Source organism: Hermetia illucens, chromosome 7 (genome assembly GCF_905115235.1).
Source record: "Hermetia illucens chromosome 7, iHerIll2.2.curated.20191125, whole genome shotgun sequence".
NCBI lineage: Eukaryota > Metazoa > Arthropoda > Insecta > Diptera > Stratiomyidae > Hermetia > Hermetia illucens.
The window spans coordinates 9,583,679-9,609,227 of NC_051855.1; the positions used below are offsets into that span (position 1 = coordinate 9,583,679).

General features: G+C 46.6%; 1 protein-coding gene across 2 annotated transcripts in view; it reads right to left on the reverse strand.

Moving 5' to 3' along the window:
- LOC119660994 (RNA-binding protein MEX3B) overlaps positions 1-21,383 on the reverse strand; it is a 53,160-nt gene extending 31,777 nt beyond the window's left edge. For both annotated transcript variants that reach the window (XR_005250502.1, XM_038070082.1), the window contains exon 1: positions 18,646-21,383. Coding sequence is in view for 1 of the 2 variants with exons in the window: in XM_038070082.1 (XP_037926010.1) it covers positions 18,646-19,489 (844 nt within the window). In the remaining variant the exon portion in view is untranslated. The remainder of the gene's footprint in view (positions 1-18,645) is intronic.
- Positions 21,384-25,549: the final 4,166 nt, after the last annotated feature.

Genomic DNA, 25,549 nt, shown 5'->3' on the forward strand with positions numbered 1-25,549 from the left:
GTACTTAGCTTAGACCTAGAATGTCCAACTTATATCGTTGGAATTTCTGCTCGAGTTGGAGAAAGCCGGCATTCTGAGGACACTAGGTAGGTCAGGCCTCAAGTAACTGGGCTAGGTAGAAGTGTCCCCGAGGGTACACCCGTTCCTGACTACTGTCGTCCGCTCCCTTGCACACAACGCACTGGTGAAGTTTCCATAGAAAATAATCATAATACAAAAAAAAGTCGATGAAATATAAGGGAAGGAAAGAGAGCTGACTGCGATTGTACGGAATACGAAAATTCGCCGTTCACCGAAACGACCAGCGAGGGCTGAAGTACCCGATGTAACACCGGGACGCCCGAAAAAAAAGAGGATGCCTTACCAAGTATCGGGACTGATGGTGCAGGGACGACAACTCCACTCTGTAGCGTCCCTGTTCGGGAAAAAAATCCAGTCAGACTCGCTAGTTCTGAGCAGGTCGATTCGGACATGAATTGAATGAAAGTGCAGTCGACCGTCCTAGCTAGAACCAAAAAGGAAAGGCTCATCTGGAAATGGCCGACAGGGGTGAAACGTATGCGATCGGCAACATACCTCCAGAAGAATATCAGCAAAAGCATCAAAAACGGGAAGATGTTACTGGAGGAACTACTGGACTGCATCTCCTTCCACAGGCGAACGTAGAGAGCAGCGAAAGACACGTCGAAAGTAGAAGCAACCGCAATTCCCGCTGCCAACACTGCAAGCGCCAAACGAATCACCAATAGCCCACTGCAAAGCGAACTGGGGGAAAGCGTAAAGAGGAAGATCTGTCTGAATGAGACTTTACCCAAGCAGTTTCCAAAGTCCAAAAAAGAAAGCAAAGAAGGATAAATGGAAACAACTGGCTACGCCGCCAGAGACCCGTCTTTGCAAAGACAAAGAGGCTATAAACCAAAAGCCAGTAAGAGAAGAGACGAGGAAAGGAAGAAGGACTGGGCTATGCTCATTAAACCGATGGAATACAAGACATTTTCGGGAATGCTTAGTGAATGAAACCCAAACATAATGGAGCGGAAGTGTCTTCCATACGGAAAATGAAGTTTGGCGTTATCCTCGTCGAACTAGGCCCAGAAACGACTAGCAGGAGTAGGCTCTGCGAAACATCAAGGAGGTTACTCTCTACTCCTTTCTAATCTAGAGCCTATGTGCTCTCTAGAAATCCGAGATCTTGACTGCCTCACAGAAAAGGTCAAAGTGAAAGAGGCCATAAAGCTTGAATGTCCAGAGGTAGACAATGCCCGCTGTGGTGGAAGTCTCCGAGCAGGATGCGACGAAACTCTGCCAGCGGGAAAATTCAAATTGGATGGATGGTATGCAGGATATGAATGCGGATAATCCTCATCGAGTGCTACAGGCGTTTGAACTAGGACACACGTCAGCAACTTGCAAGGAACCCGACAGGAGGACATCATGCCGCAGATGCGGTCAGGTAGGTTACCAACCGGAGACCTGCAATGAAAGCGAAAGTTGCGTTTTCTCCAGGGATCGGGGCGCATCTTGTGCGTCGCACGCACTGTCGATTCCAGGATTCAGGATGCTGTTCAATCTTTAGGGCGGAACTAGAAAGGGTTAAGACACAACTAGCATGATCGGCATCCTACAAATTAAGATGCATCGGAGTACAGCCATTCAACAGCTGCTAGGGCAGTTCCCTGCGGAGGTAAAAGCTAATTTAGTGGTAATCAGCGAGCAATACCGGAATCGGGACCGGGCTTCATGGCATCTCGACTTATCTGGTACCGCTACCAGCTGAGTTCGAGACGACGTTCGACTTCGTGTTCTTACCCAAGGCCGAGGAAAGAGGTTTGTCTGGATTCGGTGTTTAGGGATGCTTATGCCGGATGAGACGATGCCAGATTTTCGGCGTCGGCTTGATACTCTGGAGGCCGCCGGTAGGCGGGATTTTAATGCCACAGCCCTTGAATGGGGAATAATTCAGGGGGACTGCAGAGGGAAAAGGATCCTGGAAATGGCAAGGAGAATCGGGCTTGTAGTTTTATCCACCGGATCCACGACAAGGTTTTGGCGCCCAGACTGCGAAGCAAGCATCCATGACATTATTTTTACATCGGAATCTCTGGCATCATCAGTGCATGGGGGGCGAGTTCTAGAAGATTTCTTTCTTCTTCCATGCCAGGAGGGGCACCAGCTTTGACAAGCCTTCTATGTACTGATGGACGGCGACTTGCGAATTGCCGACCCAACGATTATTATAGATCAGCAAAAAGGAGACTCCGCAGTGCAATAAATAAAAGCAAAGCCCGCGGCTGGTAGAATCCAGTCAACGAAATAAACAGGGACCCATTGAGACTTGGGTATAAGCTTGGACTCTGCGGAAATCCTGCATACTGTGTACCGAATAGATGGAACGCATTGTACGGGCATTATTCCCCAGATTTCTCATATGAGTGGGTGTCAATCGCGCAGAAAGCGTCGGGGGTGCGCCCTTTTTATAATAGAAGAGCTCAAAGAAGCCGTTCTCGCCATGAAAAGTAAAAAGGCGCCAGGTGCCGATGGTATTCTGGCGGAAGTTAACGAACTGGTGTTCCGCAAACGGCCCAACCTGCTGCTCGAGGCGTTCAGCGCCTGCCTGAAGGAGGGCATTTTTCCTTTTCGCTGCAAGGTGGCGAGACTCGTGGTAATTAGCAAAGGATAAGGAAGTCCAGAGTTGCTCGAACAGCACATGAGGACTAGACTCGCTGAAGCGATCCTACTGCGGCGGAGTTATCCCCAAGGCAGTCTTAGCTCCACAAGATTCGGAAGGCACGATCTCTTGATTGTGTGTTCTGCAATGGAGTGGGTGGACGACAACAAAGACACATTTTCTTCTTATGAAAGGTGAAACGACTTTCATCAGCCCCTTTATGCAGACACAGGCGAGCTATTTTCCGACAACATTGTCAGAAAGATGCGGAGGAGCGTTGGGAGATGGAGTCTTGTTGCGCATTATATTCGGACTCTTCTTATTGCGAAGAAGAGTGAGCTCGACCGGTGGAGGGCCCGGATGGCCCAACCAACAGCTCCTCCTCCCTCCGACCCCTTCTCGTTGGTGAAAGGAATTACCTGAGTTGAACGCTCCTGGGAGGTCGAGAGGGCTAGCCCAAACTAATGTTTCGAACGATTCCAGGCTAGTTCTCTGATGACAGGGAGGTGTTTAGTTGGTAGTTCGATGACGTTTTGTTGTGGGAGTCCAATACTCCGTGCGTAAACCTACCTCGTCCACAAAAACAAAATTAAAACGTGCACCAAGTAATTAGGAGCACGGTTAACGCCGACGTGGTTCCTTTGACCAATACGAATAATAATAGAGTGAAAAGATAAGAGGATTTTAAGGAGTTTCCATTTAAATATCAAATTTGGTCACCTAAATTGAAAGAGACAGTGAGAGAGAGTGTACATCGACGTCCTCATACATACAGTGTACTCCAAGCGTACGTTTTAGATTCACATCTGTTGTTTTTGGCCAATTAAAAACTGGTTAGAAGATTTTCAAAAAAACTGCTGTCTTCTTCTTAATACTAACTTTCAAACCACCGATCGATTACCAATTGGGTCCCAACCACTTAGCGATACGAAGAGGATTTTCTTTGTTGGTATACACTCTTCCCGAAGAAAAAAGGGTTTACCATGTGAGAACATCTTGCAAGATATGCCCTTACTCTTACAGTTATTATTATTATTATTCTGTTAAGGGAAAGTCGCACCGCGTCCTTGAAGAGCTATTGTGCCCCTTTTACTGGTTACAGTGTACCAGTTGATCATAGTAACTCAAGCAGGCCTGTAACCGTTAGGAACTTTAGTATGTTCCCCACTTCCAGATGTTTCAGCTTTGCATCTGGTATTAAGTGTTCTCCCAGATGCCTTGACCTACTTTCCACAAGTGCCGGGCACTGTCCCAGGTCGTGTATAGAGGTTTCGTCCTCCTCCTCACAAAACCTGCAGGCAGTGTCCGTAGATATCCCTAGCTTCCCTAGGTGGTAGTTCAGCCGACAATGACCAGTGAGAATTCCCACTATGATTCGGAGGTTCTTTTTGGTGAGGTTTAAGCAATTTCTTTGTACGCATGGGTTCGTATCCCCCAATAAGCACTCTGGACTGCTCCATCCCTGGTTACTCTTACATTTTGCAGAAGTAAAATTTGCAAGAGCAAAATTTATTTATTTAATTTAACGAACAATAAACAGAGAAAACTCCAATTAATTATTGTCCTCAGGAGGAGGAGCGAGCAAAAAACTTATCCTGCTTTTAAAACTGCTTAAAGTAGAGAAGTTCAACGTACCAAGCTGTTCTGCGTTGTAATTTTGGCAAAAGCTAGGAGTGGGGGAATGAAAGTAGACTTCGAGCTCTGCGAAGGGCACGTTGAAAATGTCTGCGCTACGTGTGTTATAAGATGTAGGACGACAGGTGATGTTGTCAGCGGCGGAGCAGTCCATCAGACCCGAGGAAAGTTTAAAAAATGTGCATAGATCCAGATATGATCTATGTTGTTGTAGAAGGGGAAGGTTCAGAAAGCGGAGTAGTCCACACGAGGGAAGCTTTTTCTAAAGAAGAGGGAAAAGCAATTGATTATGATATCGAAACTAAGGGTAGGAATCATCACATTTCACAAAACGATACTGAATATTTAAACTAACAATTCTTAGCTTCCTAGTGTTAAGGGCAAGGCAAACATGCGCCACCAATCGAAAGGGCTTGACAGTTCTTTAAATTTGATATTAATTTCAAAGATTTCAATGGCCTTCTCGTTTGTCTGGCAGCGCTCTGAAAAATATGCACATATGACCGGACTGAATTGCGGCGGTATTTATTGACCAACAGATTACTGTTGAGATATGCTCGTTTTTTTCTTATCCTTTTTGGTGTCTGCATAACATTTTGTAGCCATAGATCGACCGGCGCGAATGAACATACATGGCGGTCAGCCGACAATTGTTCAGGCTTTGCCAATATTATTATCGTCATCGACCAAATAGTAGATTCGCTCCATTCTCCGCGATTGTGTCCTCCCGAGTCGCCACCTCTTCTGTGCGTGGCATGCAGTTGGTGTTGCATTGCACTTTAGCCTTGTTGTTTCTGCTCTTCATTGCCTATGGTTGATGCGGCGCTTATCTCACTCTCATGTCTGATAATTTGCATTCGAAATGCATAATCGTAGCTGCCACTGCTGCATTCACACGATGCACTATATATTTACACAACACACTAGAGTCCACGGCAGACTATGGTAAAAAAGATAATGGACGATGCAGTTACGCATGCATGCAGCCTGAAGTCTTCTGTCTTATCCGCAATGTTATTGATGTTGTTTTTGTTGCATATGAGTAGCCAGCACACGTGCGAAAGTGAATTTATATATGTAGTCACCATGAACAGTGAGACTGGTCGAGGATGAAAATGCCGAGGCAGATATATTCAAACCAGATCTCAAGGGGGTCTAGTGGAGCAGACCGGGCCGGTGAACTTGAAATTGTTTCTTATTTTTTTAGGTATTCCAGCAATTCAACCGAATGTGCATTGTACTTGCAATATCCTGCATACACTAGTTGGTCACCTTACCTCCTTATTACGTCCTCAAGATTCCACTTTTAATGCCTCATTAATTTCACTTTTATACTGATCTTCGCGGCCCCACTGAACGCCGAAAGAAGAGCTTCTTAAATGAAAATCCCTTGTAATTTGCTCGCAACTTTTCCACGATCGGTGCAACCCCATAACGATCACGGATATCCTCATTTCGGATGTGATCAAAGCGTGTGAGGCCTAGTGTCCACCGTAACATCTTCGTCTCCATTACCGCAAGACGCCGTTCATTGTCTTTTATAGTCGGCCAACACTCAGAACCATAGAGAGCGACAAGACGAACGACATTGCGGTAAATTTTAGATTTGAGACGTTCGTTGATACGTCGATCACAAAGGACACCAGTTGTGGAACGCCACTTCATCCAGGTTGCGTTAATGCGTGAAGCAATTTCATAACGCAGTTCTCTACTGGCTGATAGCGTTGACCCGAGCTGTTTAAATCGCTCAATTCTGGGCAGATCACTGCCGCTGACAGTGATTGTGCCTGTTTCATGGGGATCGGTCGTCAAAAATTCAGTTTTGTTTAGATTCAATCTGAGACCGTATTACATCAGGCGATCATTCCATTTTTGAACGAGTTGCTCGAGATCATTTTTGGTATCAGATACTAGGAAAACATCATCTGCATAAAGCAGTGTATAGGGCGCTGGACGTTGGATATTCCGTGTGACGGTGTCGAAGAAGAGGAGTGGCGAGAGGGCGCTTCCTTGATAAACACCAACAGACACACGAAACGGTTTTGATACACCCGTCGTACTTCGAACTTGACTTTTCGGATCGATCAATTGAACCCAGCGCACGAGTTCTTCTGGCACGAAGTGTTGTCGTAAAGCATACCAGATGAGTTCGTGTGGCACACGATCAAACGCTTTCTCTAGATTCAGAAAGGCAATGTAAAGAGGGCGATGCTTCTCACGGTGTTTCTCCATGAGTATTATTCTGTTAAGAGAAAGTCGCACCGCGTCCTTGAAGAACTATTGTGCCACCCATTCTCCATGAGTGACCGCGCAGCGTGTATTGCGTCAGTAGTTCCGCAGTTTTTGACAAATCCGGCTTGATTCACGGTTATTTCAACGATTTCGCGAATACGGTTGTAAAGAATGCGTTCAAAAATCATCCTGGTATGGGAAAGTAACCGGATCGGACGGTAATTTGAACATTCTGCTGGACTACCTTTCTTTTTCTATATTGGAACAGTGGGACTTTCTTGGCAGTCAGATGGTGTTCTTCCTTCCTGAATAACCCGATTAAAGAATTCACTGAGCCACAGTGTTAGGTCCCAGCTTTTCGCTTTCCAGAGCTCAGGTGCGATGTCCTCAGGTCTTGTGGCTTTCCCAGATTCCATTCGTTTTATTGCCTTCTGGACTTCAGTTGTGCTGACAGGTGGAACTGCTCCAAATGTCGGCAATGATTGTTAGCTTTAGCTGTGAATGAGTACCTGAATCTAATCAGGGTAATAACGATTCCAACAGAGTACTTTAATCCTGTAGTGTACCGTTACGGTCTTGAATGAAGTGCTCTAACACACTTCAAAGCCCTGATCCAATTGGATTGTCGCGCTAACGATTATTATTATTATTAATTCATCGGATGCCGATCTTGTACGTTTCTTTCACACACTCTCTTCTAGCATTGAAAATCTGACCCAACAATTGCCCTTGTCTGAAAACGTCCGGCGACTTCAACGTGCACAATATACAGTGGCTCAGATTTCTAGCTACCACAAGCCTGGTGGGAAGACATGTCGAGCTTCTGTGTGAGTCTCATAACTTACGGCAACTAGTGGATTGTCCAACAAGAATCACTGATAAACCAGGTGAAAACGCCCATCTCCTGGATTTTTCCATGTGGTCACACCCTGAGAAGTCTGCATACCGACCGCTGTGTATGCTTGACACGGCCGGAAAAGTGTTCGAGAAGCTCATCAGGGGTAGACTCGCTGAAGCGATCCGTGCTGCCGGGGACTTATCCGCAAGGCAGTTCAGGTTTAGAACAGGGAAATCTACAGTGGATGCTGTTATGGAAGTCGTAGATGCGTTTAATCGAGCCGGGGCACACAGCCGTCGATCTCGACGGATAGTGCTCCTCATAACGTTTGATGTCAGAAATGCCTTCAATTCCGTAAGATGGACAGATATGCTAGGCACACTAGAGAATTCCTTTCACGTGCCAAGCTATCTCTTGTGGATATTGAGGGATTATCTGAAAGACCGCTCCCTGTTCTATGAGACGCTAGAGGGCCAGAGGAGGATGGAAACCACATCGGGAGTAGCGCAGAGATCCATCCTAGGGCCGGACCTCTGGAACGCTTCCTACGATAGTCTGCTGAGACTCGCGCCTGGTCGGTTATGCAGACGACGTTGCGGCACTTGTTGCCGGACGCACTGTTGAACAGGCGCAAAGCAGACTTGGCATATTGATGCGACGGGTAAGTGGATGGATGACTGCTCACGGTTTCAACCTTGCGCTGGAAAAAACCGAAGTAGTCATCCTGACCAGAAGGAGAATCCCGACCTTGCGTCCCATATCGATCGGCGAGTTGACTATAGAGTCAAAACCAGCGATTAAATACCTTGGTCTAATGCTCGACTCGAAGATGAGCTTCTTCGAGCAAATCAAAGCAGCCGCGGACAGGGCTACAGCAGGAGTCGCGGCCTTGAGTCGGCTAATGGCGAATGTTGGCGGCCCTATATCAACTAGGAGACGTCTCCTCATGGGAGCAATGCAGTCCGTCCTTCTCTATGGTGCGGAGGTATGGGTTGATGCCCTTGACAAGGAGGTGCATCGTCAACGCCTCGCTCAAGTGCAGAGGCGGGGAGCTTTGCGAGTGGCGTCTGCTTATCGCACCGTCTCCGAACCGGCTGTGATGGTGATTGCGGGAGTGATCCCCGTTGCCCTCCTTGCCAAGGAGCGCAAAGCTATCTATCGCCGTAAGAGCGAAAACTTAAGAAAAGTGGTTGCCCGTGAAGAACGTCAACGCACCCTTAACGAATGGCAACTTTCTTGGCAAAATGAGCCAAGGGGTAAGTGGACTGCGCGGCTAATCGACAAATTAGACCCGTGGTTGAACAGAAAGCACGGTGAGATTGATTACTTCCTTACCCAACTTCTAAGTGGACATGGAGGTTTTCAGTCTTAACTGCACAGGGTTGGGAAGACGCGATCTCCTGATTGTGTGTTCTGCAATAGAGTGGCGGATGACGCTGACCACACCTTTTTCTCTTGCGAGAGGTGGGACGGCCTCCGCCAGCAGCTTTATGCAGACACAGGGGAGCTCTCGGTAAACTGATCTGTGGTGTTCGCTGTGAGGAATGTGGACTTCTTATGCGACTGCATGAAAAATATAATTCAATATACCATTTAGAATTTTGAGAAACAGAATGAGTATACCGGAACGATGGGTTGAGTATTTCCAAAATATCGGCGAGTTAAAAGTCCCGCCAACTGAAAATGATGAACAACCAAGCATGGAAGAAACAGTCCGTGCAATTCATCATTGATTTTAAGGCCGCCTATGATAGCATAGCCAGGGTAAAACACGGGAGAATTCGTTATCCAGATGAAATTGGTAAGACTGATTAGACTGACCCTGACCAATGTGCAAGGCCAGATAAAAGCAGCAAGATCACTTTCGAGACCATTCAAAATCAACAACGGTCTACGACAAGGGGATGCCCTATCATGCGTCCTCTTTAACCTGTACGTTCAAAGAAATCATCTAATGGCCGCTTGCGTGTTGCCTCCACCGCTTCTCGCAGGTTTGAATATCTGCGACGCCTCGGACTTCCGCTAAGTCCTCCGCTAAGTCAGTCCAGCTGTCGTTCTACAGTGGGAGTGCTATCTTTCTGATCAGACGGCAGATGCCTTGAATAATCGGCCCGAAAATACGTTATGCCATAATTAAAAATGGTCTTTTCTTTGACGCTACACAGGTCGCCGACCGAAAGGGATTGAAAGCTCTCTTAAACTTCTATACCGCGTCGCAGAATGGTGTGAACGGCGACAAAAGGAGTTTATTATTGCGTTGATCAGGGAAACAAAAGCTCCCGCAGATAACAATGATGTTAGACCACCTCCCGAAAAAGCTTACAAGGGCCCATCCATTCAGAATGAGGAGCAGTTGCAGAGGCGAAAGGAGTACTTTACCACAGTCCTTGACCGTATCACATTCAATGAAACGAAAATATTATTTTTTGATAAAAGACAACCCCATTATATTTATTTGCAGATACGATATTTCAGGAGTCAGTTACTCCCTTCCCCAGTGCTTACAATCACAATAGATTAATGCTTCGTTTGCCGGGAATGTAATGAGTGTAATAAGCACATGCAAACTGCTCCTTCAAATAAAATGGAATCAATTTGACCATCAATATACAAATGGAGTAAAAACACCGTAGTAGTTTCTACAGAGCTGCTACTACCACTCATTTGTAAATTCTGTAAATCCTAGATTTACTCCGGAGAGTGAAAGAAGGTGATGATTACTAAGATTCCGGTGTGGTCATTGAAGTCTTTGAATCCACAGATTAGACCCTCGTGGACGTGTTCATCAGAACGCGGAAGTTACAGTTAATAGGTCACGCATCAGGACACACTGACCACTTCCCGATAATACCATGCACTGTCCTAGAATGATTGACAATTGAAACATAGGAGTTTGCCTCTCATAAACCTTTTGTTTTAAAACACTACAAAAACTAGGTTGATATCAGGGGGTGTAACAGTCACTTGGACTCAGAAAGGGTGATACTTTTCTCCTGAATCATCGTTGAATGAAAACAAACTAATCTGTCAATGCCTTCAAAGTGGATTCGTATATACAGTAAATTTCATGGTTGAAATCAGAGATGTTCATAATTCACTGGCACTGCACGTGACGCAGAAAGGTGGAGGAGTACAAGCTTAAGCACCTTTTAAGGTCAATCTACAATACGCCATCTAGGGACCACTGACAGTCATGTACCCATATATATTATACCTAATCTAGATGCATTAGTTAGTTAGTGCCCATCGTCGAAGCCAGGAATGGTTTGTCGGAACGCCAGTTTGGTTTCCGACGCGCCCACTCTACGGTGGACGCAATTGGCATGGTGGTAAACCTGGCAAAAGGTGCACTGATTTCTGGCGGCTGCTGTGCCCTGGTCGCGTTGGATGTGAAAGACGCATTCAACTCGGCCAACTGGAATAGAATTAAAAGTGTGTTGGCTGACATAGGTGTCCCCGGATACTTAGCGAATTTGGTGGAAAACTACCTCTCTGGTACGGGACGGATGAGGGCCCCAAAGAGTACATTGTCACAGCCAGGGTACCACAGGGATCGGTACTTGGTCCCCTGTTGTGGAATATCATGTATAATGGGGTGCTTGCTCTTCCCGTCCCAGAGGGGACTACGATTCTCGGCTTTGCTGATGACCTAGCTGTGGTTGTTGCAGCAAAACACCCAGAAGATGTGGAGGTTTACGCAAAGGAAACAGTGAGAGCGATAAAGTCCTGGCTAGAAAAGGCCGGGCTGACCTTGGCGGACGCGAAAACGGAAGCGGTTTTAATAACGAAACGCAGGAAAAATAACACTGTAAAAGTGGAGGTCGATGGACATACGGTCGTATCAAAGCCGGCTATCAAATACCTGGGAGTAATAATTGACACCAAGTTGAGTTTTAGGCAACACCTAGAGTATGCATGCCAAACAGGATACGAAAGGCAGCCAGTGCCACCACGGCACTTGCAAAAATGTTGCCAAATATTGGTGGACCGAAACACTGCCGGAGGTTGGTGGTAGCCGGAGTGGTGCGCTCCATCCTGCTCTACTCGTCGCCTGTGTGGGCAGAGGCGCTTGCAAACTCTCAGAGACGGAAGCAGGTGAACTCGGTTTACCGGCGGATAGCTTTGAGGGTTTGCAGTGCTTTTAGAACCACATCAGATGAGGCAGTATTGGTGGTGGCAGGCATGATCCCGGTTGACATTCTGGACAAAGAAATGAGTGTCCTGTACAATGCAAGACATATGGAGGGGCATGCACAGCGTAGAAATGCGGCAAGGTCAGAGTCGCTTGATATCTGGCAACGCAGATGGGACGAGTCTACGAAAGGTCGGTGGACGCACAGGCTCATTCCCAACATTAGAGTGTGGCTTGAGCGAAAACATGGGGAGACCAACTACCACATTACCCAGTTCCTCACGGGACACGGTGGTTACTATAGGCAGTATCTGCACCGCTTTGGGTTGGATGATTCTCCGAACTGTCCCAGATGTGATGGCATACCGGAGGATCCAGAGCATGTGATGTTTCACTGTCCACGATTTGCGATGGAGAGAAGGAGCTTAAACCAGGTGCTGGGCAAGAGCGGGACCCCAGAGAGCTTGGTTACCGAGATGCTGGAGTCCGAGGAGAAGTGGCTTGCGGTTGGCTCCGCAATCATCCAAATGCAGGAGGAGTTGCTGAAGGAACAAAGAAGGAGCAATAGGAGAAGGATGAGTGCCTAAGAACAAACCTACCCCGCGAAGTAATACCTCAATAGTGGTCCCGCGGGGCTGGGGCTGGAGAGACCGGGGGTGGGTTTTAGTGGGTGTGAATCCCACACGCGCCCGCTGTAGTTCCGCCGTTCGGGCGGCGGACGTGTCTTTCTAAGATTTTCCACCTCCGTGTACGCAAAAAAAAAAAAAAGATGCATTAGTTTTACCTCATCCTCTGTTCTTTCAAGACGATTGGAAACACACAATTTACAAGTGTGTAACAGTATAGAATGTCTACTATCTGTCTACCCACCTACCAAAAAATGTCCTTACAGTTAGATTCCTTACAATTTGAAAAGTTCAAGGCAGGTAACAATGTCCCTTTAGTTCTGTTGTGTCTGTCTTTCTATATTCTCATTTGCGTGCATAATTTGTAGATTCCTGCCAGTCCATATGTTGGATTCTTTATCCCGGAATGACAGCTGCTCAGCCCGTCATTTGATGAAAATATAATGAAAAGATCCCTGCAGTAATCCGATGTACGAGCACATAATTTCCCTCTCGTGCCATAGTTATTTCAGTGACTTGGCCAGATATCTGCAAGCGCCCAATCATGGAGCTATGTAACTCTGCACGTATATATCCACACACAAGGCAATTGGTTCAATAGAAAGGCTGCTACACTAACCAGAAAATGCCATTGCAGCACAGGCAAACAGGATACGATCAGACACGGGGACACAAAAAACTTCTTTCAAGCCTCATCAGCTGGTTCGGGACAACTGAATATGCGCGATAGCCCAGGAGAAAAAAAAAAAAAAAATAAATAAAACCAAAAATTGAAAAAGAAATGAGAAAAAAAGGTACAAGTCCTTAACACATGAAGTCGTATAGATGTGAGCAGACACATATGCATGGATATCTGAGGGGATATAAACTTGGCTTTGCAACAACACAAACAGCAGCTGCTGCCTACAGACCTCGATGCAATATTTTACTAGTCGTTCGCTTCGGAAATATGCACTCTTGGTGCCACAGCGGACATAATGACCGAAAACTCCAGGTGCGTTCTTTAGTATGTATCTTGTGCCTTTTTAATCTTTTTTCTACCTGGGATTGTAGGTACATTTTTGAAATCATGATCATGTAGTTGTTCGGTGGTTGCACTGCGTCAATATTCGCCAATTGTACATCGAAAAAAGACATTTCCTCTTCACAATACCTGAAAACCTATTCATTTCAAACTGACTGAATGCTATTTGGGATTAGAATTAAAAAAAAAAAAAAAAAAAAAAAAAAAATAGAAGGATGAGATCCCGTTGCAAGCTCTTATTAATCTGAAAGAGCCCTTGAAAGACGTCACATTCGACACATCTGTGCTGAATTTTTCACTTTCAAAGATACTTCTTTCAACCTAAAATCTTGCGAAGGAATGTCCCTTTCAAATTTTCAAATAAGGCCAGACAGAGCCATGTTGTATAAAATCTAATGAGATCGTGGCCAATAGAACGATCCTGTCAACTGTCAACTCGTATTCTACTAGGTGAGGAAATTAGCTCGGACATTGCCTTCCTTTCTACTCTACCTACCTATTTTGCTTTTGACTAGAACACAGTGTATGGAAGGTGGTTTTGTCAAGTAAACAGTATTAAGACCTTTCGCCCTATCAACGAAGAAAACCAACCCAGCCTGCGCCTTTTTAACCATTTAATTCCCCGTAAAGTATAGCGAAAAGGACAATGTTAAGTCTGCATTATTATCCTTTTTCCACTTGTCCAATATAGTGAACACTGCAAGGAGACACTTAAAGTGGCTTATTACACCAAAGGACGACTTGTACTGCGGAAGATTTGTTTTCTAAACAAGAGGAGCTCTCACAGCTTAAAAGGTACGTAGAGATGACCCAGCCCATCCTAAAAAAATTATTCAGAGGCTAGAATGAAGCACCAGTCGTCTTACCAAGCGAACAGTTTTTATATTTGTGTAGTACCTATATTCACCATTGAGGCGATTATTCGCTATAATCTACTTAGAGTGTAGCAAGGGAAAAGTGCTACCAAAGGAGGAAAAGAGCCCGAACAGTGTCCTTTTATTCATTGCATTCTAGCGTAGAAATTAGTCCTAGATATATATAGTCCGTCAATGCATCCACAGTTCCTTAATGGCGCGCGGAGGTGACTGCCTAGTTATAATCAAGCGAGTTGTCTTTGATCAGTCTCCAAAATGGCTTGTAATTATTTTCTTAGAAAGTTATTTCGCTATTTATCTAAATCGCCGACATTCAGTGCAATGGATTCCTAAAAACCTTAGTGACACAACAGAGCTCATTTTATAATTGCAGCCTCAGCATCCACCCCCTTCGAACATCCCCCAAATCAGCGGCATAGAGTTCCACTCAAGTCTCAACTGACACCCTGAATTTTTGTCATCATAAGGGTCTTCGTGGAAAGTAAAAGAATTGCCAATGTCCTAATGAGAACCTAGATTTCGTTACAGTGTTAATTTTTTAGTACCAACAGTACTAAATTTAATATCTTTTGAAGTTCATCAGTACCTCAGGACTTTTCCTCGTTTTTCAGTTCAGCAAAGTAGGAGTTACGGTGAATACAGTGAAGTACGCTATTAAAGGTATAAAGTAACCCACTAAGTTGACGTAAATTGCAAGGACCCACTATGGAAGCTGACAATTCGAAAAAGATGCGACTTCATTCGCAGTAGACAGAAGGGTCCGTTCGAAAACGGTATGACATTGAAGGAAGATGTCGGGACTTTCACAGCCGGGCTGATTCACTTTAGAGCAGAATATTGTGGGTCCGCCCGGCCAGAACAAAACATGCCATTGTGAAAGAGCGTGCTATGCCCTAGACTATTCTTAGACTTTTGGTGTTCAATCCGGTGGTCTAGCAACAGTAAACACAACCTATGTATTTGAGTTTGATAGAAAGCTGCACACTTACCTATAGACGTAAGCTAATATGCAGTTTAAAATTGGCGACATACATGCAACTGTCAAGCATGTTGGGGGGAATCAATTAACTTGGGAGGATCAAAGCAACCAGAATGAATAGATTGGTATTTATGGGGTAGAACATAAAAAGGACGATGACCAAATAAAAAGGAAGTATAGTTTAATGTGTTGTGCAGCTTGTCAATTAACCCAAACCAAATGAATCAAACCTACGCAAACTAGTGAAACCCTGCGATTAAGTTCTTAACTTTGGATAGCGAGAGTAGTTAGTCTCGATCCCCTTGATGACGTCTCTTGCAGAGATAACTTACTTACTTACTTACTTTTCCCTTAAGAACAGTATCATCGAAAATAGTGGCTAATTTGCACTCATGTAATGTAGTGCTTTTCGGCTCTTAACAACACAACAAAATTGCGAACCCTGTTCAAGAAAAGAACTTTTGGACACCTACAAAAAATTAGGAGCTGGTGTGGATAAAATCCGGGTCAATAGGCAGCGGTGGGCGGGTCACTTAACTCGTAAGATCCAACCCGAAGCCTACAACGGCAATATCTATGGTAGAAATAGAATCCTCTGCCTCAGAAGGAGCGATCGCGTAGGACACGACGCCAGACAACTTTTAAGGATATCGGATTGGTGGAGCTCGGCGCAAAGCTGGTATGTCTGGAGTTCCTTACTAAGGGAAGCCTAGACTCGATACCGGCTATTACGCCGTTGATGATGATAATGATGTAGTGTTTGTGATTCTATATAGAGGAGTAGCCAATATTTGACAACTACTGGATTCAAGGCAGCCTCCGATGAACTGCTTCTAACTTCAACTTTCTCCAAACATTGTCTTGCCCTTCATCAAACGGGCCGGAACTCAGGGAATCCCACAAACCAAAAAAAAATATTTTTGCCTGGGCCAAGTTGGGCCTGAACCATTGTAATTCGCACCAGATCATGTTTGCCAATGTACGTCGGTAATACTGACCAGACCCCGCCATGTACACAAATAGTTGGCACTTCTTCTTCAGCTTTTGTCCCGTTCAAAAACGTGATCAGTTCGTTTTGATCCATTGTGAAATTTTTCTCCGTTTAAATGATCTAAATGGAGTCGGCAGGCTCTCAGATCATCATCTAGGGTATCAAGCCATCGCTGTTTTGGCTGGCATTTTGGGCGACAAGTACGGAAGTCACAGACGAAACGGGGATGACAGTTCTCTAACATTGGTAAGAAGGAAAACCCACGAAAAGGAATGGGAAGGGATGAATGAGGCTCCGAAGTTCCAAGGGACCACCATGCGCAAAAGGGATTCTCCATCAAAGGAAATTAAATAGCTATGATGATTAGCCATACATTGACTGTGATATCAAACTTTAAACAGTGGACGAGGATAAATAAAGTAAGAAAGGAAAAGAGAAAAATGATTTACCCGGAAATAATGATTAGTTCCAAAGATGAAAATAGATCCTCTACCAATATTCTTTGGATAGTGAATGCAGACTGGGACGCGGGTAAAACATGAGCCTTATTCAAGGTTGTAAAAATTGAAAAAGAGCCTGGGATAAAAATATCCTAACTGAATTCAGGAATAAAAATAAAACAAGCCGAGGAACAGAAAGTTGACTGCTTGCTGGGCTCAGCAAGACTCAACACTCTTTCCACTGAATACGCGACCCACCGGAGTTCTATGAAACCGTAAGCTGGTTAGAAGCACACCAAAAGAACTTTGACTACCTAAACGAGGATTCCACACAATAAGACTGACTAGGCTGACCCTGACCAATGTGCGAGGCAAGATAAAAGCAGCAGGTTCACTCTCAAGATCATTCGACATCAACAACGGTCTACGACAAGGGGATCATGCGTCCCCTTTAACCTGGTCCTTGAGAAAGTGATTCGTGATGCCGAGATAAATGCAAGAGGTACAATCCTGTTTAAGTCCTCCCAACTACTGGCCTATGCTGACGATATCGACATCATGGGAACAACCACCCGAGACGTGCAAACTGCCTTCATCTAGATCGAACAGGCGGCGCAAGATCTTGGGCTGCACATCAATGAAGGCAAGACAAAATATATGGTGGCAACGTCAACACCAAAGACGAACCAGCCAACAACATCAAACCGCACTGGTCAAACAGGAAGAATAAAGATAGGAGAATACAACTTTGAGACCGTTGACAATTTCTCCTATCTAGGGTCGAAAATCACAACCGATAACAGCTACGATGATGAAATCTGCGCACGGTTGTTGTCAGCCAACAGAGCCTATTGTAGCTTACAAAAACTGTTCCGCTCGAAACGTCTCACCATAGAGTCAAAGTTCTTACTGTACAAGACAATGATCTTGCCAGTCCTCATGTATTCCTCGGAGACTTGGGTTCTTAGCAAGAAGAATTGCGAACTCTTGGCCGCGTCCGAGAGAAGAATCCTCTGAGGATGGACGATTCCGTAGCCTACGTAATGACGAAATCTATGAGCGATACCGTGACCGTCCGGTTGTGGATAAAATCCGGCTCGATAGGTTACGGTAGGCGGGTCACTTAATCCGATTCAGCCCGGAAAGTCTATAAGGACAATATTTATGGTAAAAAAAGAAGACGAGACAGACTCTGCCTAATATGGAGCGATGGCGTAGGCCAGGTCGCCAGAGAGCTTTTAGGGATATCGAATCGGTGGACCTCGGCTCTGTCTGGAGTTCCTTATTAAGGCAGGCCTAGACCAGATACCGGTTGTTGCGCCGTTGATAATGATGGTGATTGGCATTCAAAGTCTTGAATTTTATTAGTAATAGTGCAATTTCCATCAAACTTGGTAGGATCATGCTCTGTGTTATAAGCCTGCATTGCTCTCAGGATGAACTTAAGGTGGTTTTGCAGTCAATTACTAAAAATTTTCAACTTTATTTGAACAAATATCGAGAGTATCTCTGAGCCTAGACCTCATATAGTGGCAGCCTCTTGATTTTTTGTTTGGGTAGTTTCGTGAAAGAAATGATCGCTTCCGATCCTCCGCACTTCCCACCTTTCGAACAAATGTCATAACTAAGACCAGTTTCGGAAAGTACTTACCAATATCTTTGATTTGATACCCCACATGACTATATTTGGTGAAAAAAGTTACACCCTCTCCCTTAGATTCGACATAGACATTGTATCCTTCCTCCGAAATTGATCAATCGCCTACAACCGTTTCTGAGAAAACCGATTTTAATAAGGTTTTGTTTTGCACAAAACCTTAAAAAGGAGCCAACGGGAAGCAACTTCGACGAAAATATATTCTCCAAATTTCCATCCCTTAAAGAGACTAGCACAATCTCCTTGATATCAAGTCCAAGTCGCCCCTTCGTCCTTTGAATCAGCAACATGAACAAGGAATCCACCTCTTCCCCAGAAATACCCCCAAAACAAAAGCCGAAAAGAAAACCAAACAAACAACTAACAAAGGATTTGGTACAACCGCCCCTCCATCCCCCTCACACGCATCCTTGCTATAGCGTTGATCTATGCAAAATAAATATTTCAGCGCTTTTTCCGTCTCTTCTATAAATCAACACAAGCAAACGCAGTTCCATGGGGGGTTGGGAGGTGCAATTCTCAAGTGGATCCTACTTAGTATCACTCACCTTGGCGTCCAACGATTTCTGCGACATGTTCCGAGCTCGGTACCGGCACGCATTCCGTCATGTTTTGCGATTTCTTGGAACGCTCATCGATGCCGGGCGGCAGGATTGACGAGAAGGCGCTAATCGAATGTTGGGGTTGTTGCGGTTGCGATTGCTGCTGCTGCTGTTGACTAGTGACCGCCAGAACGGAGGATAGGTTGACACCGTTGCAATTGGCGGTGCCAAGGCCGTTGGGCAGGTTGTTGTTGATCGCGCCTCCAAGTCCTTTGGCAGGAGGCTGCTGTTGGTGTTGCTGGAGCATTTGCTGGCTAGTGAGCACCACGTTGCCGAGATCATAGGGTTGTGCCTGTTGGAGGTGACTGAGCGCCTGATGGTTGGTGTCCGGTTGGATTTGCTGAAGCAGAGGCTGCTGTTGTTGGTGATGGTGGCTGGCAATCGTGTCCGACAAGCCGACCATGGAGAGTTCGAAAGCCAACTGGAGGGCGCGCTGATCCTCCACTAGTCCATTCATGGTCGATCCCATGGGGGAGAGGTTACTGCTGGCGTTGGGGTTGCCGGTCATCGACATCAGTGGCGGGGTGCTGGTTGAGGAGATGATCGTCGTTGACGATGCTACGGGCTGATGCTGCTGCGTGGGAGAGGGCACAGACGCTGACGAAAGAGGCGACTGCGACAGGGATGAGGGTATTTGACTCGTTGGTGATGTTGACCCGTTCGAAGTCTGATGAGGATTGTGCTGGTGCTGATGGAGAGCGGCGACCTGGGAAGAGAAGGCCGTCGCGCCCGCTGCCGAACAGCTGAGCGTGCCGGCTGAACGTTCGAGTTCGTTGAACAGGGTCGACATTTCGTCAGACGGTCTGGCGAAAAGACGCGGCAATTTGTGAGCGATCGTGAACGGCAGGACCAGGGAACTGGTCTGATGGGCACTTGGCTATTCGGGTGCGCCCCTCAGCGCCTCCTTACAAATCCTTGACCCTCCTTATTTATCACTACGCGAGCGCTTGCGGTCTGCTCGTCTGTTTCACGTACACGCTGTCGGTGTCCTTGCGGCAGACGATCAAATCATTCAGGACTCGCGCTACTACACTCTCATCGCACAACTGTAGTACACAAGCAAGCAAAAAGGGCGCGCACACTGGGCGCGATTTCATATAATTTCGCCCGGCTCAAGCGTGTATATAGGCCGGCCGGGGTGTTGTGTAACTTCCACCGGGGGTCGTTACTCCCTGTCTTAAACAAATCGGGTGCACCGGAACCCTGTGCCCCGCGCGCAAAAATGCCGGCACTCGGCTTTGCGTTGCATACACTACACACGCACTCACACACTTGCACACACGTGAAATCCGCGAAGATCGCGCGGCCCGCGAAATTCAAATTTACCGCCGAATCGACGTACTCGAAACAGGCGAATCTGCCGCGAGCGCTGCTCCGTCTGTTCCGGGCGTGGGGCTTATCTCGCGAGCGATGCACTATTTTCGTCACTGGCGGCCACTTCCTCACCACGCGTCCACAAACAAAACGCACTGGGTGCGAACGGATGCCGCACGCACTATTTGCAAGTCTCAGCGCCAAATCCGTTGGCCGCTACGGGCGGGCGGTACGATTGTATTGTCTTATCCTCGGCTCGCGTCCACGCACGGGCTCGAGTGCGAATGCGAATGTGAATGCGGCGACGATGGCTAAGAGGTGCTGCTGCAGCTCCTCGACTTCTTCACGGCTGGGATGCAGTTGCAATTGCTGGCGGCGGTCCGGTGCGGTGGTGCAGCCGCTCGGGTTCTGGCTGTAGCTCTTGCGTATGGCCTGTCGCGGCGGTAACGACTCGGGTGCAATTGAACTGTTAGAGTGCAGCGAAGGGCTCTCATGGGTCTGTGGCGGATGCTCAGATGGCGGCTTATAGCTTCTGGCTGGCTGCTGGCTGCTGGCACAGGAAATCGCCGTCACATGTTCCGCGGCAGCGTCGCCGGTGCGTTTATAGTGTGTTCGTAATCATGTGCTGTCTGCTCCTGGGATACCTTCTCCCTTCCTGCTTGCCCTGCCTTCCTCTTCCTTTGCCCCTGGGGAATTCCGATCCGGTCGTAGTCCTCGCCGACCGGCTGCGCGCGCCACAAGAGGGTTCGCTTCGCTTGTGAGGAGGTGCGGTCACGGAGCGGGACGCAGGAAGTGCATTACATTATTCCACGGGTCGTCTGCCTACCGGCCTGAGACGTGCGCTAACACACACCAACACACACTCGCTCCTGTTCCTTCCGGGAGTCCTTCTGCTTCTGGTATATTCCTCGCAATCCGAGCACAGCTGGCGCGCTCGATCCGGTATTGGTGTTGCGGCGAACCTGGCGGCAGCCTACACGCCAGAAATTTGCAGACGCTCCTTGCCTGCTTCCTTTGTTTGCCGGGCCCTTTGTCGGCGAGCTACATACACTTTTAACAAAACACAGCTAACAGAGAACGAACAGTCACCCCGGTAAAAAGGTGGCGGCTCCTTGGGCGGTGCGTGGCTTCGCGCTAACGGCCAGGAGCAGGACTATTCCGAGAAAATGGTCACGACCGAATTTCGGGCGATATTTGAATTTCTCACGGCTTTGGGTTCGAAAATGCACTCGACCGTAAATAAAGGGCTTTGCCGTGACTTAGAGTAATGGAAAATGGATGTGATGATGGCTATCGTGTCCTAGCTCGCGTTCGTTGCAGGATGCTGCGGGGACGATTCAGGCTGCTGCTCAACCGCCCGTTGTCCTGTGCTCGAGCTAAAGCTTTCAACTGTATTCGGCATAGCGGCGGTGGTGGCGACGTCGGGCATTATGCTCTGTTTGTTAGTGGTGTTTTCTCACGCGGCAGCCAGGATGGGTGGGGATGTGACTCCTAACAGTGGAGAACTTCCCCCATTCAGAATTCACTGCGTCCGCTTTCTTGCAACTCGAAATGGGGATACTACCGCTCGTCGGCATGTACATACTAATGTTTCTAGGGTGACAGGCAGCGAGCAGCTTTCAGACACCCCACGTCCCACCCCCCGAAACGGTGGAAACCCGGCAGTGGAGGATAGTGACCCGATGCATTGTTGCGAACCCGGGGGAGGGCGGCGCCTAGCTGAAAGGTGAATGCTCGATGCGACTCAGGGTAGTTCAGCTTTTGCGGTTCTTCACGGTACCGGAGTTTATGACCTGATATATTTCTGTGTGTATGTGTCTATGGGGGAAGGGAATCGACATCCTTGCCCCCAAATTGTAGAAAAATATACTGACGTCCGCCCGTTCACTCATGACCTATCCTTGCGTAAAACACGTAACAATTACCAACAAACAATTGACGTTTTGTTTGTACCTCATTAGGGGTGAATACATACATATGGAGATCTTGCGCCATAAGGAAGCAATGGTAGGTAGCAATCAATGTGGCCAGATTTTTTGTCTTTTGATTCAATTTCAGACTAAAGGGCGTCTCGGCAAATGGCAGGATTGAATTTTCAAATTCAATTCAGTCTCACCACTTCGTCGTTAATTAACTGATAGCAGACAAAGGATGCAGGTCTTGGATAAATGGTCACTTCCTATTTCAAGACTCGTTTTCCATCTTATTCCATTCACTATGCTTCTATGTCTTCTTTAGCATTAACTTCTGCAAGGAATATGGAGTCCATTTTTCAAAAGATTGCACCGCCATTTACCAAATTTCCACAAGGGAAATCCTGCAGGAGAAAATATGACAGAAAATCAATGCCAAAATCCAAGTCGCCATGCGAAATTTTCTCTGTAGGAAATACATGTCGGTACTCTTCAGAACCTCACGTTGCTGTGCAGATTAGAACTCAAATGATAATTGCTTGAAAAAAATCACTTAGAACTCACCATTGGCCCGGAATGTCCAACAACGTGGGATAGCCCACAAGCTACATATGTAGCTTCTTTTAAATCGGCTGACCCTTCTTGTTACGAAGCCACGAAAGGAGCCTCGGACAGGCTGGATCTTACAACGACAACGGATTAATGATTTGCGCATTTTCTCATGGAACGTGCGCTCCCTATACAGACCGAATGCTGCTGAGCAGCTAGCCGATACCCTGTCCCAATATAAGGCTGATGTAACAGCGTTACAAGAGATGCGATGGACAGGGGCCGGTTTCCTGGAGAAGAGCCCCCACTATAAATTATAGCGGCCATCCAGTAAACCATGTGCTCGGAGTAGGTTTCTTAATCAGCAATCTTAAATGAAACCTGCTGTTATCGGCTTTGAAAATATAAGCGAACGGCTATGCACTCTGTGCTTGCGAGGCAAGTTTAGAAATATAAGCCTCATTTAACGTTGACGCCCCTACAGAGGAGACTGCAGAGTCGGAGAAGGATACCTTCTACGAGGCAGCAGAACGAACCCTCGAAGCCTGTCCCAGATATGATATCAAAATCATACTTGGGGATTTTAACAGCCAAGTAGGGAATGAGCCCGTATTCAGGCGATACGTTGGCTCCCATAGCTTACACCAAAATGCAAATGGTAACGGAGTGCGCATTATTCAATTAGCAGTGTCACACGAAATGGTTGTTGGAAGTACCTGGTTTGCGCGGAAAGCGGTCCCCTCTCGAGACGGGACCACTTTCAACCAAATTGACTACGTGTTGATCGAACGCCGCCACCGGTCAGCCTTGATGAATGTCAAAACATATAGCGGGGACAAAGTAGACTCGGATCACTATCTCGTTGGCATGGTGCTCCTAGCTCGAATAAGAACACCACCCAGAATCCCCTCTGACAATCAGGTGAGAGCTAACATTGAAGCCCTCCGCAACACCTATAAGAAGGAAATGGATGCCGAAATAACCGCACTCAACAGAGGACCTGGAGATGAAGCATCAACAAATGATCTTCACAACCACCTGAAGAGCGTTATCATTGATACGGCCACAAATATACTTGGGCCCAGCCGCGAAAGGAGTCGGAACAGCTGGTTTGACTACGAATGTAAGCTAGCAACGGAATGGAAGAATGCCGCATACTGAGTAATGCTGCATTCTCAAAGAACGCGGGCACGCGCAAAGACTTATCACGAACTCCGTCGAGCGGAGAAGCGATTTCACAGACGGAAAAAGGAAGCCTGGGAGAACCAAAAAGTCTGTGAACTAGAAATGTACAGGGGGCAACCGCACCAAGTGCGGAAGTTTAACTAACAAGTCAGCAGGATGAAGCCTTATACACCTCGATGCTCATCCTGCCGAGACAAAAAGGGAAATCTGATTTCCCACAGAATGGGCAACTGAAGACGACGGACAAATACTGCCTCCACCAAGTATAGGAGAAACACTCCGTGCAATTCATCGGCTAAAAAATCATAAGTCGCCAGGAGCCGATGGAATTACAGCGGAATTGGTTAAATATGGAGGCGACCAGTTACACCAAATCGTTCATCAACTTGTGCTCAAGGTATGAGGCAGCGAATCAATGCCTGACGATTGGCAACGAGGCATTATCTATCTCATACATAAAAAGGGAGATATCACGCAGTGCAGCAATTATAGAGGTATCACGTTGCTGAGTACCATCTATAAGATATTCTCCGCTATCTTGCTAGGCCGGATAAGCTCCATATGCCCAGAACATCATTGGCCCATAGCAAAAAGGCTTTACTCCAGGCAAATCAGCAGCAGATCAGATCTTCTCTCTGCGGTAAGCGATGGAAAAACTGTTGGAATATGGACAACAGTTACAGCATCTATTTATTTATTTATTTAATTAACGGACAACAAACAGAAAGAATTCCAATTAATTATTGTCCTCAGGAGGAGGAGAAAGCAAAAAACTTATCCTACGTTTAAATCTATTTAAAGTAGGCAAGTTAAAAGGACCAAGCTGTTTTGCATTATAATTTCGGCAAAGCCTGGGAATCGGGGAATGAAACTAGACTCCGAGCTCCGCGAAAGGCACGTTGAAAATATCTGCGTTACGTGTGTTATAAGACACAGGACGGCAGGTGATCTCGTCAGCGGCGGAGCAGTCCATCAGGCCCGAGGAAAGTTTAAAGAATGTGCATAGATCCAGATAGGATCTACGCTGTTGTAGGAAGGGAAGGCTTAGAAAGCGGAGGCGGGAGGGGTAATCCACACGAGGGAAGCTTTTCTTAAAGCAGAGAGAACGGGTGAATTTACGTTGTATATTTTCAAGGGCAAGACAATCACAGTTACGAGTGGGTGACCAGATCACGGAGCAATACTCGAGGGTATTCCTCACAAGGGAATTGAAGAGAGCTAAGGAGGGTTGGATGGAGTCAAAATCAGAGGAGGAGCGAAGAATAAAGCCCTGACAATTTTGCTGCTCGATTGATGACATCGAGGCAATGGGTGTCAAAGCGGAGCTTATTGTCGAAAGTGACTCCGAGGTCTTGAGTGGAATTTAAGCAGGATAAGGAATGTCCGTCAAGCGAGTAGGAGAAAGAAGTGGATGAGGAGTTTAGGGAGTAGCACATAGAGTGACTCTTTCTGACGTTTAGCGCTGAACCATTAGTCGAGCTCCAACGAACCAGAGTGTCAAGGTTAGACTGAAGGGAAACACAGTCCATAGGCGACGATATAGCAGAAAACAGCTTAAGGTCGTCTGCATAGAGCAAACAGGGACAAGTAAGGAGGGGAGGAAGGTCGTTATAACAAATAAAAATAGCAAAGGACCAGGATAGACCCCTGTGGGACGCCAGAAGAGGGGGAGAAGGAGCGGGAAGTACAGCCGACAAAAGAGACGCGGCAGGATCGGTTGGAAAGGTAAGAGGCAAGCCATAAAACAAGTGGCATGGGAACGTTTAGGGACGAGAGTTTGGATAGAAGTATCTTGTGATTTACAGTGTCGAAGGCTTTCGCGTAGTCAGTGTAAATGGTACGCACTTCTTGGCGTGAATTTAGACATTTGGCGACAAAGTTGGTAAAGT